Source organism: Lytechinus variegatus, chromosome 4 (assembly GCF_018143015.1).
Source record: "Lytechinus variegatus isolate NC3 chromosome 4, Lvar_3.0, whole genome shotgun sequence".
NCBI classification, from domain to species: domain Eukaryota; kingdom Metazoa; phylum Echinodermata; class Echinoidea; order Temnopleuroida; family Toxopneustidae; genus Lytechinus; species Lytechinus variegatus.
Genome location: NC_054743.1, coordinates 17,854,235 through 17,871,189, shown reverse-complemented (window position 1 = coordinate 17,871,189; position 16,955 = coordinate 17,854,235). Strand labels below are relative to the sequence as shown.

Here is a 16,955-nt window from a genome sequence, read left to right as displayed (position 1 = left end):
TTCTTCTGAAGTAATCCAGATAAGAATGTAACAAACGAACATGTCGTGAAATATTTTTAAAGAAGCATTTGTGTTTCACTTGAAAGTGAGCCGCTAAATTTATACATTTACTTGCATCAGTTTCCTTGCATTGGTCAATTCATGCCCAGTGGTCAAGGGAATCTCTGAGCTAGCCACTTAAACACCTTCGATGGTGTTTGTGCTCTATTAATCCACACCATTATTATTATAATTGTTATGTTTGTAAGTTGTAAATTAATTGTATGTTTTACTGATGAAAAACAAATTTCCCTAAACCGCCAATGAGTCATAACTGTCATTTTCCCCCCTCTCCTGCCTACAGACTGGCTCCGAGGGTATCTTCTTTGAGTTCTGCACCCAGAATTGTGTCAACCAGTACGAGGAAAGGATCTTGAATGATACCAACAAGGAAAAAGAAATTGCTATTGCAAGGCAAATCAAAGCAGTGTGTACCGAATGTGAAACCGTAACCGACGTAAGAAGCTTTAACCCTTCTCAGGAATTCAGTGTAATGTTTCTAAGGAGGATTCACTAAAGCAGCTATAATCGATTCATTAAAGCTGTAGACAGTTGCAAAATTTATCATACGTCACTGGAAAATTAATTGTAGCTATTATTAAATCACTTCAAAATTATCTTAAAGATAAATTCCAGTTCTGGTAACGATCTCAAAATGACTTTTAACAGAATCTAATATAATGACCACCCAAGTATCTGTTTGTATGAATAAAAAATATGTGCTAAAGGATTCTGGAAGAAATTGTGTAATTGCTGAGAAAAAGGCAAAAAAAAAGGGGTATTCGGTCACTTCCGTCGGGTCTTTATTCCAGCAATAATAATACACTGTCCCATGTGTGTCTATCTGTGTCGGTGATCTTCAGTGTTAACATTTTTCAGCGTAGATTTCAAGATTTTACAAAGTTCAGTTTATGTAACTGTACCAGATCTAGATCCTCGATGATATACTGACAATTAAGCCTGGTTTTACAGACTTTCGCATGAAATCAGTGTTTACAGCAACTACTGGCATTTCTCTTTAATTACAAATCATATGTATGTAAATTCACATTCTTGTGTGGACCATGGAAGGTTACTACGCTATCGTAAACATTTCATTGATTGTCGATTGCATGTAAATAAAAGATTTTGGCCCATATTTTTATAAATTTAGAACTTTTCTAAAGAATCCAAAAATGTCTTGATTCTTCATCATGACATTTCCGGGGAAGGTTTTCTTCATCTTTGAAATATATTATATTGAATGTTGCAGTATGGGTAATGAATCTGGCCAGGCATGAGAAGTTAGGACTTGAGGTGGGATGCGGGTTTGTATGCTCCTTTAAATTTGATTTAAAACATTCCTCAGATATTATTTAGCCAAAAAACTTCTCTGCTTGAAAGCTAGTATTATTTGTGCAACCATGATCCATGCCCCAGTAATGTTCTTCAAATCCTCACTCAAAACTCACCTTTTCTCAACAATAGCATATTTATTTATTCCTTATTTGAAAAAAGATCTAATAGATGGATTCATTGTTTACTTTAGTCAGCACACCTGTGCGCTTTGAACACCCGTTTAAAGCACCCTGTAAATTTTATTATTATTTTGTATCATTATCAATTCTGTTCCCTAGATTCGTTATGAGTTTGTTTTCCATCAAGTGAAGAAGCAATTCTGCTCCGAGGCCTGCTTTGATTCTTTCCGCATGAAGTACAACGCCAAGATAGATCGATGTTCTGCTTGCAATTGCATGTGTTTTAACGATCCCAGCGCTGGCTTGAGCACAACTCTGGATGGAAAAACGTACCCGTTATGCAATGAAAAGTAAGTGACCTCTCTCTTATATCTAAGTGTAATATTAGAGAACACAATTGTGTATATTTTTGTAGTAGTGAGTCATTATCGACAGGGGTAAAGCCACAAGTAGTGACAAAAAAAAAGAGGAGAAAATTGAAGAAGAGAGAACAGAGGACAAATCTTGACTGGGTAACCACTGTATGTTATACCCCAATGATATTATTAAGAAAAGTATGACATGATGATGATGCGCAGCATTTGTACAGCGCCATATATCTGTCAAAGACATTCAAAGGCGCTTTTTGGAGGAGCCTGCCAATCTTGGTCTCCAAGAAGGGCACGCACACACAGAACTGTGACCTGCTGGTCTCTCCTCCCTCACCTCTTGGTGGACACCACCTCTTGGTTACCTTGCCCACCCTGTCAAAATATCCTGACCCTCCTCCCTGTCCACCCTGTTTGCAGTTGAACACCCTGGTTGCCAAACTTTTCTGTCAGGTCACAGTGTGATAATGTCACAACTAAAGAAAAATAAATTGTAAACTGGAACTTTGGATCTAATAAATTTCATTATATTACAATTTCATATATATGTATTTCAAACATTGAATACACAATATTAAAGTAAGGAAAGAAAATTTGCTTGCAGTATTTTTTGTTTTTGCTTGCATTGCATTAGCATTTGCCTTAACTTGAGTTTGGATAGATCATATACTGACTTTGTGTTCATGCGTCATTGGTTATTTTAAACCATTTTGAAAACAGATAATCTAAATATTTTTTTTTAATATTCCAATGACAGCTGTAAAAACGCTTTCACCAAGAAATGTACATCCTGTTCCTTGGTTTGCATCAAGAGATCAATGGTTGCCTATGGAGACGGTGAAGCCAGAAAGTTGTTCTGTGCTCCACCTTGTAGAGATAGCTATCAAAAGAAACATGGCAGTAAGTAGACAGCGCCACCTACATGTAGTGTTCACTTCAATTATTCTGATATGTTGAAGATACTGTATGTTAAAGCCAATTTACCAGTCACTTTGAACAATATCAAGCTCAAGACCTTAACTATGCATTTCTTGTATATTATCAAGATGATTAGCGAATGAAAAATGGCAGAAAGTAGATATTCGGTTCAGTTTGAGATTAAGATATGCAGTGATTTGTGTCTGCTTCAATTGTTCTAATGCCTTGATGCTTTATATTGATTATGTATCTCTCCTACTCTAAACAGCACTATATATACAGATTTTCAGTGAAAATTTTGTTCCCACTATATGATTTTGAAGTGGTTGGTACCCCTGAAGCAAAGTATCTCAATACTTTAAATGTTTTTATTGTAAATTTACAGATTTAATCAGTTCAATTTTATTCATGTGGTGGATGATATTTCTTTTTGTTTGACAACTTGTTCATTCATACAATGAAAAAGAACATTTTTGAGATTTCCAACATTTCACATCAGCTTCTGGTTTGTATTTTTAGGTTCTCCTTTTAAGAATTGACAATGTTGTGCAATGTATGAATATAGACTTATTATCATTTTTATTTTTGTTGTGGATGTATTGTACAGGTCTACCTCCATCAAGTATCTACCAGTGTTTGACCGGCTCCAACAATCCAGCCATTCCTCAACGTGGCCCCCCTCCCTTGACACCACTGACCAACGTCCATGTTCCCACAACCACCAGTGGGGTACCTCAGTCCATCACCTCCAACCAGGCATCCAACAGTCTTCCGCAGCAGGGTCAACAGCATCCGCAACAGACAGGACCCCAACCTACCAAGTGTGACCACTGCCAGAAGGTACAGCGCCCTCTTTACCACCTTACCATGAGCGACCGCACCCTGAGGGACTTCTGCAGCTACAACTGCGTCATCTCCTTCCAGGCCCAGTTCAATGTCCCGCCGGTCACCCTGCCGGAGGAAACCCTCCTCTTGAGGTGCCACAAGTGCCAGAGGGGGTTCAACACTCGCCCCTTTGTGCTGGATTATGAAGACAAGACTTCCCTCTTTTGCAGTGAGCACTGTCTAGAGGACTATAAGAGGGTAAGTGCACAGTGTCTTTTGTTGAAGAAGGAGAGAGGGGGTGGTACCAGTGGTTATTTTGTCTGGGTTTAACAAGAAAGCAAGTCAATCCCTAATTTTTGCAGGGTCTTTGAAATCAACATCAATAACAACTGCAAATCACTTTTATTACATCCCCCATTCTATCTGTTTGTATAAGATTTATAATCAAGACGGTTGCTCATTATTAATATTGTTGTAGATCCTCCATCCATCCATTGTCTCAGGCATAGGGCTCAGTTTGTTAAAATTGGAAAATAAGGAGATTGAGTTAAATAGGCATTTTCATTGAAATAAATATGAATATATATCCAACACCCTTTTGTGACCTTAAATGATTTCTCTGTTTTTTGTAATTCTTATGAAAGGCTATTATGCTCTTAAATCGTCATACATTGATTAGTTTATGAAGTGAACTCAGAATAGAGAAAAAATGTATTCAGACAAACAAACAGATTGATTTCTCTTGGAATTTACCAAATGCTTGCAGTTCTCTTTTGCAGAATGATTTCATGAATATAGAATTCAGGCATTATATTGCTATTCTCTAATTGAATAAATGTTTTTTTGTGTGATACAGACTAACTGCGTGTTTGTGAGATGCGATCAATGTCATCAAGAGAAGATTCTCTATGAAAAGACACACTTCTCTGGTGAGCCAAGGACATTCTGTAGCCAAGGTAACTCATTTAATTTTTAGAAAGATACATTCATGCTATGAATTCTACTCATTGACTTTGGTTATTAAAGCGGAAGTTCACCCTGACATAAAGTTTATTGTAAAAATAGCAGAAAAAATAATAAAAAATATTGCCGAAGGTTTGAGAAAAATTCATCAAATAATTAAAAAGTTATTAGAATTTCAATTATTTGATTTGTGACGTCATATGCGAGCAGCATTCCTACATAGCGAATAGTAAAAAATCAATGAAATGTCATTTTCTCAGAAAATTGAAAATGGTTTTCACTGCAACTTTTGTATATCAATAGACAAATCATTTCACACCCGATCATGAAAAGAAAACAAAATTAAGTCATCAGGAACCATACAAAACTAGAAATTCATAATTTTATATTACATAACACATGGGGCAGCTGCTCGTTTATGACGTCACAAATCCAAAATTTTGAACTCTAATAACTTTCTTACTATTTAACGGATTTTCCTCAAACCTTCACCAATATTTTTTACTATTTTTTCTGCTATTTTTACAACAAAGTTTTCTTCAGGGTGAACTTCCCCTTTAAGATAGATATGTGAATACATATTTGTTGATTGTCTCGTTCTCCTTACCGGTGTATATGTCAAGGCTCGACATTAGCGGTGGCCCGGTGGCCCGGGGCCACCAAAAATTCATCTCGGGCAACCATTATTGAAAAAATGTTAAGTTTTGGTGGCCCGAATCGGGCAACCAATAATTTTCAAAGTAGCACAATTTTTCTCCCGATTTTGCATGCATTTATCAACCTTCTACAGTTAAAATTGCAAGTCAATTCGTCATGCGCCTTTTTTGTTAATCTACACACAAATACACACACACAAAGAGTGCATAGTCATGACAGTATGTAGGCCTACCGCTAGCATACAGTAACTATTATTCAGCCGGCCGTGCCGGCTGTCTGGCTGAGCTTTGCATGCATGAAACCAATGCAGCTAGCTGTGCACGAGCAGACTATTCAGACCCAGGGAGCTGCGATACGAAATGTTACTGCTAAGAAATCTTCTCCAGAACTTTGGAAATCTACGTCAAAGTCACATTTTACACCAATGAAATGCCCTTCTACAGTCCATATTACTGAAACCTGATTAATTGCAAGCATTAAAAGGAGGAATTATGACCTCTCTTTTCACTCAAAAAGACCGATTTCCAAATGCATTAATACACATAGGTGAGTACATCACAGTCCCATATGTGCATTTGTATGTATGTTGATATTTGGTTTATTTCGAAGCTGTGTCTCTTTGAGCCAAAAATAAATAGGCCGCTCTTTCTTTCTTGTTTACAAATGACTTCTTAAACCACTCTTAAGGAAGTAAATACTTTGGGAAGGCATTTCATTGATATGACATGTGATTTTTTTTCCATCATTTTGTCAAATATAGGGAAGGAATTGTCTCACTGTTTTTTCCAGATAACTTTTGCCATTTTATTTTTTTCTTTCATTTTTTTTCAGTGATTAAACCATTTATACCCCTTCTCATTGAAAATACCTGATTAAAGAACATGTTTCTACTGAATAATAATAATTTTCCCCATTTTTTGTTAATATTGTTTTATTTATTTTTCTTAAATTTTCTTTTGTTTTTCTCAAATTTTTTTATGACCTGTTCTTTGTTTTTTCTTCCTTCATTTTTTCTTTTGTTTTATGCAAAGTAAAATAACAGCAAGCACGATTTATATACAAGATGTACAAAGAATAGTGGTACGTGTTAGTGATTGCACAATATTTCAGTTTGTTTTATTCATTTTTAATTAATGTTTTCTTTATATTTTTCGGGCCACCAAACTTTATTAGTGGGCCACCAAAAAAAATTATTTGAAGGTTTTGGTGGCCCGAACGGGCCACCACCAAAAAAAGTAACTGTGGAGCCTTGTATATGTATATTATTCCATATTTGAATTAGGTGTTTTCATTTCTTTCCATCCATCCATTTAATAGATTATTGGTTTATTGACCATTTCATTCATACCGTTTATTTCATTTATTCAAAATATTCATTTTATATATATATACAGGTATATATTAGATAGCCAAAACAGATAGCCAAGCGCGATTGATCAATTGCGCGTCACGTGGTATGATCGAAATCCGTGTATTTTCCCAGCCGGTCCACCTTCGATTAATATATTGACCAACCGGTCCGTGAATATATTTTTCTACGTGTATGGTGCCCTCTTGTGGATTAGGTGTTACCAACTACACGGAAATAAAATATGTGGGACTAAAGTATCTGGACTGGACTCTAACTTAGATCTATGGCTAGGCCTAAAACAAACTTGATTTGATTAGAAAAGGGCCATTCACTGCATTAGAGTAGTAGTAGACAAAAGTTACATCTAGATCTATACCAGTTCCATCAATCACTGTGACTATCGTAAACAACAGGCTGCACGCATCGTTAGGCCATTTTTATCTACATCATTAAAGGCTATCTAATATAACAGATATTGACTGATGGGATGTGTAAAAAAAAATTCTTTGGACCGCCTAAAGAATTAATATTTTCCCTCGTGATCATATTTTCCCTCAGCGCTGCGTGCTTCGGGAAAATATAACCCCTCGGGAAAATATAAATCCGGCGGTCCAAAGAATGTTTATATTACACACCCCGTTAGTCAATATCTGTATAATATATATATATATATATATAGATGATAATTTGTTATTCAGTAATACGTTTTTGTAATTTAATGATAATTTGTTTAAAATGTGAGCTACAAATGCATTTTAAAGAATGAAAGAGCATAGTCGATACTCGATGGTAATAAACTCACACTTTCATTCATTAAATCATTTGTTTGTTCATGACATTGATTAGCGCATTTATCTATACGTCAATATAAAACAAATAATCATTACTGTCATCATAATATGATTGTCCACCTGCACTCCCCCAATCAGTTATATCGAGAGGACAGGTCTGCGGGTCATATTGATTCAGTTTGCTTTTCGCTTTCCACGCACACAAACCGAACTAATGATAATGATAATAATTGTTTTCCCTTCAGGTTGTATGCTGTTGTTCAAACAAGAGATTGTCCAAACCCTTGGGCTACAGTGCATTGTTTGTGATTACTGCGCTCAGATGTGCAAACAGGATGTATCTCAGATGATGGGAGGGATCAAGCGTCACTTCTGCAAGCCCGAGTGCATGTCTAAATACGAGCAATGGTTCTATAAAGTAGCCAGGTAGGACAACATTTATATGATTTAAATCTGCAAGCATGTGCTTCAAGCAATATGAGTCATTATTCATACATTTTATTGGGAATTTGATATTTTGAGTCCTGGGCCCCATCTTACAAAGAGTTACGATTGATCCAATCAATCGTAATTTTATGGAAATCTAGTATTGTAATATTTCCTACAAGAAATTTAAAAAAATGTCCTTTGTGAACAAAAAGAAGCACACTGAATTTTCAAGAAAACTTTGGATGTAAGAATACATCATCGAAATATTTTGAACAAACATGCATTTTCAGATGTTGACATTCCTGGCTTTCCATAGTGTGATAGATTGGATCAATCGCAACTCTTTGTAAGACGGGGCCCAGGTGATGTTTGAAAGTTTGCATGGTGGTGTGAACATTTGCGGAAATGGTTTACCTCACACCAAGTCCTAGAAATGACTAGAAAATGTATACAGGAAGAAGTGAAATGGAGAGGTAAGAAAGTGGAATGTTGAAAGGTAGACAATTCTTTTGGGATGGGGGTAGAACATCTATTCCATAATATTAATTCTTTTCTGAAATGAGTGAAGACCTTAAAAGGACTGTAAACCAGCCCCGTCTTACAAAGAGTTGCGGGTTATTGATCCAATCAGTCACAACTATGGAAAGCCAGCAACGTCAACATCTAAAATACATGTTTCTTCAAAATATTTTCTAGTTATGAGGTATATTCATACATTTACTATTTTCTTGACAATTCAGTATGCTTCTCTTTGTTTTCAAAGAATATTGTGCAAATTTCCTATAGAAAAAATTATGACACTGATGGATTTCCATAGAGTTACGATTGATTGGATCAAACGTAACTCTTTGTAAGACAGGGCCCAGAAAAGTTAAGAAGCTTGAGTAGTTGGAGAGATGGAAGAAGGCTTACTTGAGTTGGTGAGTGGAGTTGCAAAGCAGGAGAGAAAAAAATCAACTTTTGGGGCAGGAAGGACCACCTAACAATAAGTTTGATTTCCATTGAATAATATTCCCTATTGAAACACATATTACAGGAACCTTTTTATAAAGACCATCCAAGCGCCTGTTGCAAAAAGAATTGCAATCAATCCCAACTCTAAAAATTGTTGCAACTTGATTTTCAACCAATCAACAGGGCGCATTTGGGACTTGCGATTTATTTTTTGGCTTGCATTTAAACGCAACTCTTTCTGCAACCGGCCCCAGGTCCTGTAAAACAAGGTTTAGCAATCATTGTAGAACATTTTTTTTATGATTGATTGCATTGACTACAATGTACAAATAATCATAAAAATCAATTGACGATTGATCTCTTTCCTTTGTGTTGCAAGGCCCTGCTCTTAAAGCTTGTGTATAGTTTTGGTAAATCCACCAAAATGCACCTATCACTATTCCAATTCATTGCTAGCTAATATGAATGGATATGCCCTATAACAGTTATGATGTGGAGGATATGAAATGAAAATGTGTTTTACAGGATAAATTTTGCGATTTCACATGGAAATTTAACTTGATCGGGTCACCCGATCAAATTAAAATATCTGTGTGTTTTTGTCTTTCAATTAAATCCTATTCCAAATCATGGAATGGGCTGAAACTTTCAAGATATGTTCTTTGTCTGTAACTTTTGGATATCTAATCACTAAATTTATAAGATAAATGCTTGAATGCCCATTTTTTAATTTAAAACAAGCATCACCGAGAGAGGGCGCTATATATCCAGATTTGAATATTTGAAATTTTCTCAGAGAAGTGCAGTTGGAAAAATATCTAACGGTCTCTACACTTCAGTAAGACTGTCATATTAGATGATATTCGATTATCAATCACATTATTGATCCTTTACCAAAGCTATACACAGGCTTTAAAGACTGCTTTCCTTGTATCCATTTCATGGTCTTTACAAACAGGTGTTAGTAATGACATTTGTATTTACCCCCATAGGTGTGATGGATGTAAGAACACTGGTCGGGAACTGACAGAGAAGTTCACGTGGAGAGGGCAGATGAAACAAGTTTGTAACCAACAATGCCTCTTACTCTTCTACACCCAACAGAACATTCCTAACGTCACTACTCAACTACCAGAACCTATCCCTACATCTACAGCACGTAAGTCAATGGGAATATACATGTAGATGGATGAATAGATAGATGGGTAGATGAATAAATAGATTGATAGCTGGATGTAAATATGGATCGGGAGATTGATGATGGATTGATTGATTGATTATGGATAGACAGACCGACAGGTAGAGATGGATGGGTGGATAGATGGATGGGTGGATGGATGGATTGATTGATTGGGTGAGTGATCGATTGATTGATTGATTATGGATAGAAAGACAGACAGGTAGAGATGGGTGGGTGGATAGATGGATGGATGGATTGATTGAGTGTGTGATCGATTGAGTGATTGATTGATTGATTATGGATAGAAAGACAGACAGGTAGAGATGGATGGGTGGATAGATGGATGGATGGATTGAGTGAGTGATTGAGTGATTGATTATGGATAGAAAGACAGACAGGTAGAGATGGATGGGTGGATAGATGGATGGATGGATGGATGGATTGATTGAGTGAGTGAGTGATCGATTGATTGATTGATTGATTATGGATAGAAAGACAGACAGGTAGAGATGGATGGGTGGATAGATGGATGGATGGATTGATTGAGTGAGTGATCGATTGATTGATTGATTATGGATAGACAGACAGACAGGTAGAGATGGATGGGTGGATAGATGGATGGATGGATGGGTGGATGGATGGATTGATTGATTGATTGAGTGATCGATCAATTGATTGATTGATTGATTATGGATAGACAGACAGACAGGTAGAGATGGATGGGTGGATAGATGGATGGATGGATTGATTGAGTGAGTGAGTGATCGATTGATTGATTGATTGATTGATTATGGATAGACAGACAGACAGGTAGAGATGGATGGGTGGATAGATGGATGGATGGATGGATGGATGGATTGATTGAGTGAGTGATTGATTGATTATGGATAGACAGACAGACAGGTAGAGATGGATGGATGGATAGATGGATGGATGGGTGGATGGATTGATTGATTGAGTGATTGATTGATTGATTATGGATAGATAGACAGACAGGTAGAGAGGGATGGGTGGAGAGACAGATAAATAGACTGGTGATTTCCTCTCAGTCTTCTTTGTTTTTTTTTTGTTGATCTTCAAGATTGACTGCCTCAAGTTTTTTTCAGCAAGAAGTGATATGATGATGAAAATAATGAGCTCAGCGTCATTTTCTCATAATCCAAAAATGATTAAACTTCATTCAAGTCATCGACTGAAAAAAGTTACTGTTAAAACTCACTGTTTTATCATGGTGTCAAAAAAAGGTATTTTGGGGGCCATGTCTACACAACAATGAGGAAAGTGTATTGACCAGTGAATTATTACAATAATTGTTTTATTATATCATTCTTTCCTTCGCATTGATTTAATTTTTTTCTATAGAACATGCAACTCCTACCATAGCAAAGGTCATGTCCCTGGCACCCATGGAAAGGCTAAGTGCACGTAAGTCTAAATATTTTGTTTTTAATTTTGACGAATTTATTGCAGTACAATCTGCACAAGATTGTTGTCACTTGACTCCTTAATAAAGAGTTGATTGATAAGTTGTTTACTTTGATAGTGATCTATTATTTCAAACATTCTTTGAAATTGTATCTTAAGCCTTTATATCTGTTATTTTGTTTCCTTCATTACATGTGGAGGCTGCATATCTCTTCAAAACAATAAAATGTGTATTTTGCTATTTTGTTTTCTTTAGCACGGACCATCGTGAAGGAGAACAAGAAGTCCTTTACAAACAAACAGACTCAGATTACAACCAACACTGTCTACATCAAGCCCCCACCCCCACCCCCATCGGGTCTGCCCCCTCCACCAAAGATGGTCCGCAACAAGATCACATCTTGTCGCCCTATTCAGATCACCAAGGCAACCATGTGTCGACCAATTATGAAGGATATGTGCGTTGGAACAGGCAAGTCTTTTGAGGGAGTAAACCCACTGTTTGGAATTTTCCCTCAAACTAACCATCTTCTTTAAAGTGGTCGATGCTAGCTCTTTCAATCCAAATTTTGCTCAGTTTAAAATCTAGTTGATATATCTATGCCCCCCCCAGAAAAAAATAGAAAGACAGAAAAACTGTGAAACTCCAAGCATCCATGATTGACAAGTGAAAATCAATAGTAAGTGCTTCTACTTTAATAATAAGAACTCCCTTCTGTCTATCATCTTTGAGTGACACTGCTATCAACGCTGAATATTTAGATTGAGAAGAAAAAAGGTACTGTGTTAGTGCTTTAAAATGGGTTATAAGCCATATTATTATTTGATTATTAATATGTACATTAATCTTTGCTACAGAATGATTCTTATGAACACATGAAAACAATCTTTATGTATTTCCTATGGAAAAGAAGTTGAGCCTCTTGGTGTTTTTATTTCTACTCTAGACTTCCCAAGGGTACCTGCCTTGGTACCAATACCCTTCCCCGTCTTCATCCCGGTGCCTATGCAGATGTACACCACCCATATCCCCCATCCCATGGCCATTCCAATCCCGGTCCCCGCCCCCATGTTCGTCCCCGTGGCGGCACGCGACTGCAACAAACTCCTCAAGACCATGGAGGAGATCAAAGACCGCGTACCTTCAGACCCCCTCGAGGCTGAACTCTTCATGATGGCAGCCGCGGTCGCCAGTGACGAGGACGAGGTGAGTGACCTTGGGTCGGAGCAGATCGCATCAAGGAAGAGGGATAGTGCCAGTGAGAAGGAAGGAAGTATTACCAGTCTTGGACAAAGGACCAGGGCATCACTTGTTGACCAGGCCATGATGGATTGTGGTATAATGGACGAGCCTATAGATGGTAAGTATGGCAGATTAATTTTATTTAGAAAATATATCACAGAGGGCATTAGTTCGGGCATTAGCATATGTTATTCACCAGGTCTGTGTTATAATGGATGAACTCCTACATATAGATGGTGCGAGTGCAAGAGATTATAGCATTCAGAGAATACATCAGGGAGGGCATTAGTAAGGGCGTTGTCAACTATTATTCTCCAGCTCGGTGGTATAATCGATGAGCTTATAGACAATAAGGGTAGCTGAGTTGATTGTATTGAGAGGACAATGTATCAGGGAGGGCATTAGAAAATATCATTCACCAGTTGACTACTTAGAATAGTAAAGTGAATGATTGTCTATACTGAAAATGATTGGAGAAACTTCAATTTCTCAGGAAATCTTGATAAGAGGAAAATTGTCTTTTATTTCTGCCCTTCTTAGCTCAAATGAGGCATATTATCCAAGTGACTTCTCTGGCCAAATGTCAAATCAGGTCAAATTGTATGAATTTACCTTTACCTTGAATATGTTGATGTTATCTTCTTTGGCCATGGTAGACACATGTACTTTGGCATGGATGAGTTTCTTTTTTGAAGGAAATGAAAAAATCAGGAATATTCTTTGATTCATTTTCCATCTTTAAAGTGATGAAATATTTCATGCCTCCTCCCTGATATAAAGTGGTTTCATTAATATCCTTAGCTTTTCTTCTGGAATCAATTTTTATTTTTTATGAAAGTGAAATAAGAAAGATTTTTTTTCTTCATGTTAGATTAGATTGTCTCCTCCTTATAAGCCTTTTTCCTATGAATGAAAATTTTGTAAATATATTTCATTCAATTCATTCTTATTAATTTTATTAGTTTAATCTCATCTTAACAAATAATGAAGTAAGCTTTTCTGAAATATAGGGGTACAGATAACTTCTTTAGCCTAATTCTGTGCTTGAAATATCCGTAGTGACTTAATCTCAATCTTGTAAAGTGATACGGTAGATTGTGTTTCTTTGTGACAGATATGGGCGTTGATGAGCTGCTTGCCAGTCTTTCCTCACCGGATGTTTCTGATGATATCCTCTTGATGAATGCTGATCTTGAAGATGATGATGAAAGAGAAAAGAAGGATCTTTTACTTGAGCTTTCTCAAGGGCTCGATGCCCTAGGTCAGTATAATCATTAACCTCATCTAAGGCCGGAGATACACATGTGTCAGGTCTGAGGCCGCCTCCAATGCCGGCTTCAAGCTGGCCTCAAGTCTGTAATTTAGGTAGTGTTACACATACGCCAGAAGTAGACTGAAACCAGTTGAAGATTCTTTATCTACGATGCCTACATGTATTCAAGAGACACGTGTGCCTGTCTTTCCACATCAGCATTTTGTATTGGTCATTAGGAATAATTGTTCGCTATTTCTATTTCAGTGGTTAAGCTGCCTTGGGGGGTAATTGCTGGACGGACATCACCTTTTGGGTGGACTCATTTGAGTCCGGCAATCAAAAATATTTGATACATATATGTCGAGCTGCCTTCGAGCCGTCCTCAGTCCACTTTCGACGTTATGTTCCAGGGAAATGTCTTTCATGGAAAGTCTTGTCAGTGATTTTCAATTACTTATTTCTTTTGAGCCAATTTCAGTAGCTTATAACAATGGTCAGTGAAAATCACTGGCTATTTCTTTCATGAAACACTACCCATTTCTATTGTTTGCTTTGAACCATTGGTTATAGACCATGGGGATAGCTAATCCCCATTTGCTTGTTTTATTAACAAAATTTCCCCTCCTTTTCCCCATAGACAATGGTTTGTTTATTAATAAGGGGTATTGAAAAATTCTTCATTCAGACAGTCATAAACCAATATACATTCAAACTTGTGTATTAAATCCACCAAAGGGAAATAGTGGGAAAGATGGCCACTGGATACAGGATGGCCTTTAAAGACAGGTTCTGTAACACATATTCCTTCCAAATTGGAGACAATTTGATGGCCACTGGAGACAGATACAGACATGTGGCTGCAAAGATAGGTTCAACTGTATTTGAAATAATTCTTATTCTTCTGAAATAGATCTGTTCCAATTATTCAAGAAATAAAAATCATCAAAAGTTAACCTTCATCTGTGATTTTTTTTTTAAGTTTGGTCGAAAATTGGGTGGCATTTTAATAACAGGTTTGAGTAAGTCTTTATCTCTTTCTGTCGTGAATTAGGTCACATCCCAGAGTCAGAAGCAGATCCTCCTCCTCCGCTGCCACTCACAAAGAAGGTCACAAGAATCACCCTCAAGAAGAAACCAAAGAAACGGAAGAGGCGGGTGAGACGTAAGCGTGCATCCGCTCCTCCCGCCCCGTCCTCGGCCCCTGCTCCTCCACCACAGGATAATGTAACTGGTCTGGGACTCCGTCGCAGTAGCCGTGCCAAACGCACAAAAGTCTATGTGTAAGTATTGATATATACTACTCCATCATAGTAACTTAATGAGCTATCAGTGTGTAGGCTATATTAGCTGGGGTGAATGATATAGAATCTGTTTCAGGGCAACTGGGAAATTTACGGGAATGTAGAATTATGCTATAGGTCTTATTGATCCTATAAGAAATCAATCTTAATATGACATAGTGCCACTGCAAATAGATACAAATGCATGGGACTACAAATATAGCATGAATAGGCCTAGACATTTCAGATACCTTGCCAGCATAATCCCAATGCGAATTCGTTTTGTAAATCAATTTTTTTTTAAATGGATCTCTCTTCTGTGATGTTCCTGAATGATTTGAAAAGGAATGTAAATATCTCCAATGGGATTATTTTCCTTGCAGAACTGAATTTTACCTTTAATTTAGGCATTTCTTTTTATGCCTCCGCCACTTTAGGTGGTGCCAGCTAGGCACTTTGTTTTGGGGTTGTCTGTCCATCCTGTTTTTGTTCTTTTGATAGCACAAGAACCATCTGATGGATTGACCTCATTTTTGGATCACGTATATGTATGGCCTTGACAATGACCTAATTAGTTATGGGGTGTGGAGATCAAACGGTCAAGGTCATATAGGTCATATATATATTGAAAGCCTTGTTCTCGCAATTTATAAAAAAACTGTTTGACAAATCAACTTCAAACTTGGGTCATGTATGCATATTGGAGTAATGGTGATCTGATAAGTTTTGAAGATCAAAGATATAATTATATACCTTAAAGTACCACTTCTAACAGCTCATTAATCATTTAAGGTATCGACTACAAAATTGGAAGACATATGCTTACTTTGATGGTTTTCACAAATCAGAATAAAGTATGCAATATATATTAGATCTGGCAATGATGGAGGCATAAATTTTCAATATGTGTAGTCGAGAATCCATCTAGTTTGATATTGTCTCACCTGCGAAGCAAAGTGAGACTATAGGCGCCGCTTTTCTGACGGCGGCGGCAGCGGCGTCAACATCAAATCTTAACCTGAGGTTAAGTTTTTGAAATGATGTCATAACTTAGAAAGTATATGGACCTAGTTAATAAAACTTGGCCATAAGGTTAATCAAGACTTACTGAACATCCTATTAGAGTTTCATGTCACATGACCAAGGTCAAAGGTCATTTAGGGTCAATGAACTTAGACCATGTTGGAGGATTCAACATCGAAATCTGAACCTGAGGTTAAGTTTTTGAAATGTCATCATAACTTAGAAAATATATGGACCTAGTTCATGAAACTTGGACATAAGGTAAATCAAGTATCACTGAACATCCTGCATGAGTTTCACGTCACATGACCAAGGTCAAAGGTCATTTAGGGTCAATGAACTTTGGCCGAATTGGGGATATCTGTTGAATTCCCATCTTAACTTTGAAAGTTTATGGATCTGATTCATGAAACTTGGACATAATAGTAATCAAGCATCACTGAACATCCTGTGCGCGTTTCAGGTCACATGACCAAGGTCAAAGGTCAATGAACTTTGGCCGAATTGGGTGTATCTGTTGAATTACCATCATAACTTTAAAAGTTTATGGATCTGATTCATGAAACTTGTACATAAGAGTAATCAAGTATCACTGAACATCCTGTTCGAGTTTCAGGTCACATGATCAAGGTCAAAGGTCATGTAAGGTCAATGAACTTTGGCCATGTTGGGGTTTTTTGTTGAATAACCATCATATCTCTGTAATTTTATTGGTCTAGTTCATAAAAAGTGGACATAAGAGTAACCATGTATCACTGAACATCTTGTGCAAGTTAGAGTAGTATTCAAAGTCAGCA

The 16,955-nt window shown here is 37.0% G+C and overlaps 1 protein-coding gene across 3 annotated transcripts in view; it reads left to right on the top strand.

Moving 5' to 3' along the window:
- The window catches only part of LOC121413535 (zinc finger MYM-type protein 3-like), a 28,809-nt gene that overhangs the window by 7,717 nt on the left and 4,137 nt on the right, over positions 1–16,955 (top strand). For all 3 annotated transcript variants that reach the window (XM_041606380.1, XM_041606378.1, XM_041606379.1), the window contains 12 exons: positions 344–496; positions 1,656–1,846; positions 2,622–2,764; positions 3,390–3,865; positions 4,464–4,563; positions 7,615–7,795; positions 9,745–9,911; positions 11,295–11,357; positions 11,614–11,829; positions 12,305–12,718; positions 13,715–13,861; positions 14,907–15,135. In XM_041606380.1, coding sequence (XP_041462314.1) covers positions 344–496; positions 1,656–1,846; positions 2,622–2,764; positions 3,390–3,865; positions 4,464–4,563; positions 7,615–7,795; positions 9,745–9,911; positions 11,295–11,357; positions 11,614–11,829; positions 12,305–12,718; positions 13,715–13,861; positions 14,907–15,135 — 2,480 coding nt within the window. The remainder of the gene's footprint in view (positions 1–343; positions 497–1,655; positions 1,847–2,621; positions 2,765–3,389; positions 3,866–4,463; positions 4,564–7,614; positions 7,796–9,744; positions 9,912–11,294; positions 11,358–11,613; positions 11,830–12,304; positions 12,719–13,714; positions 13,862–14,906; positions 15,136–16,955) is intronic.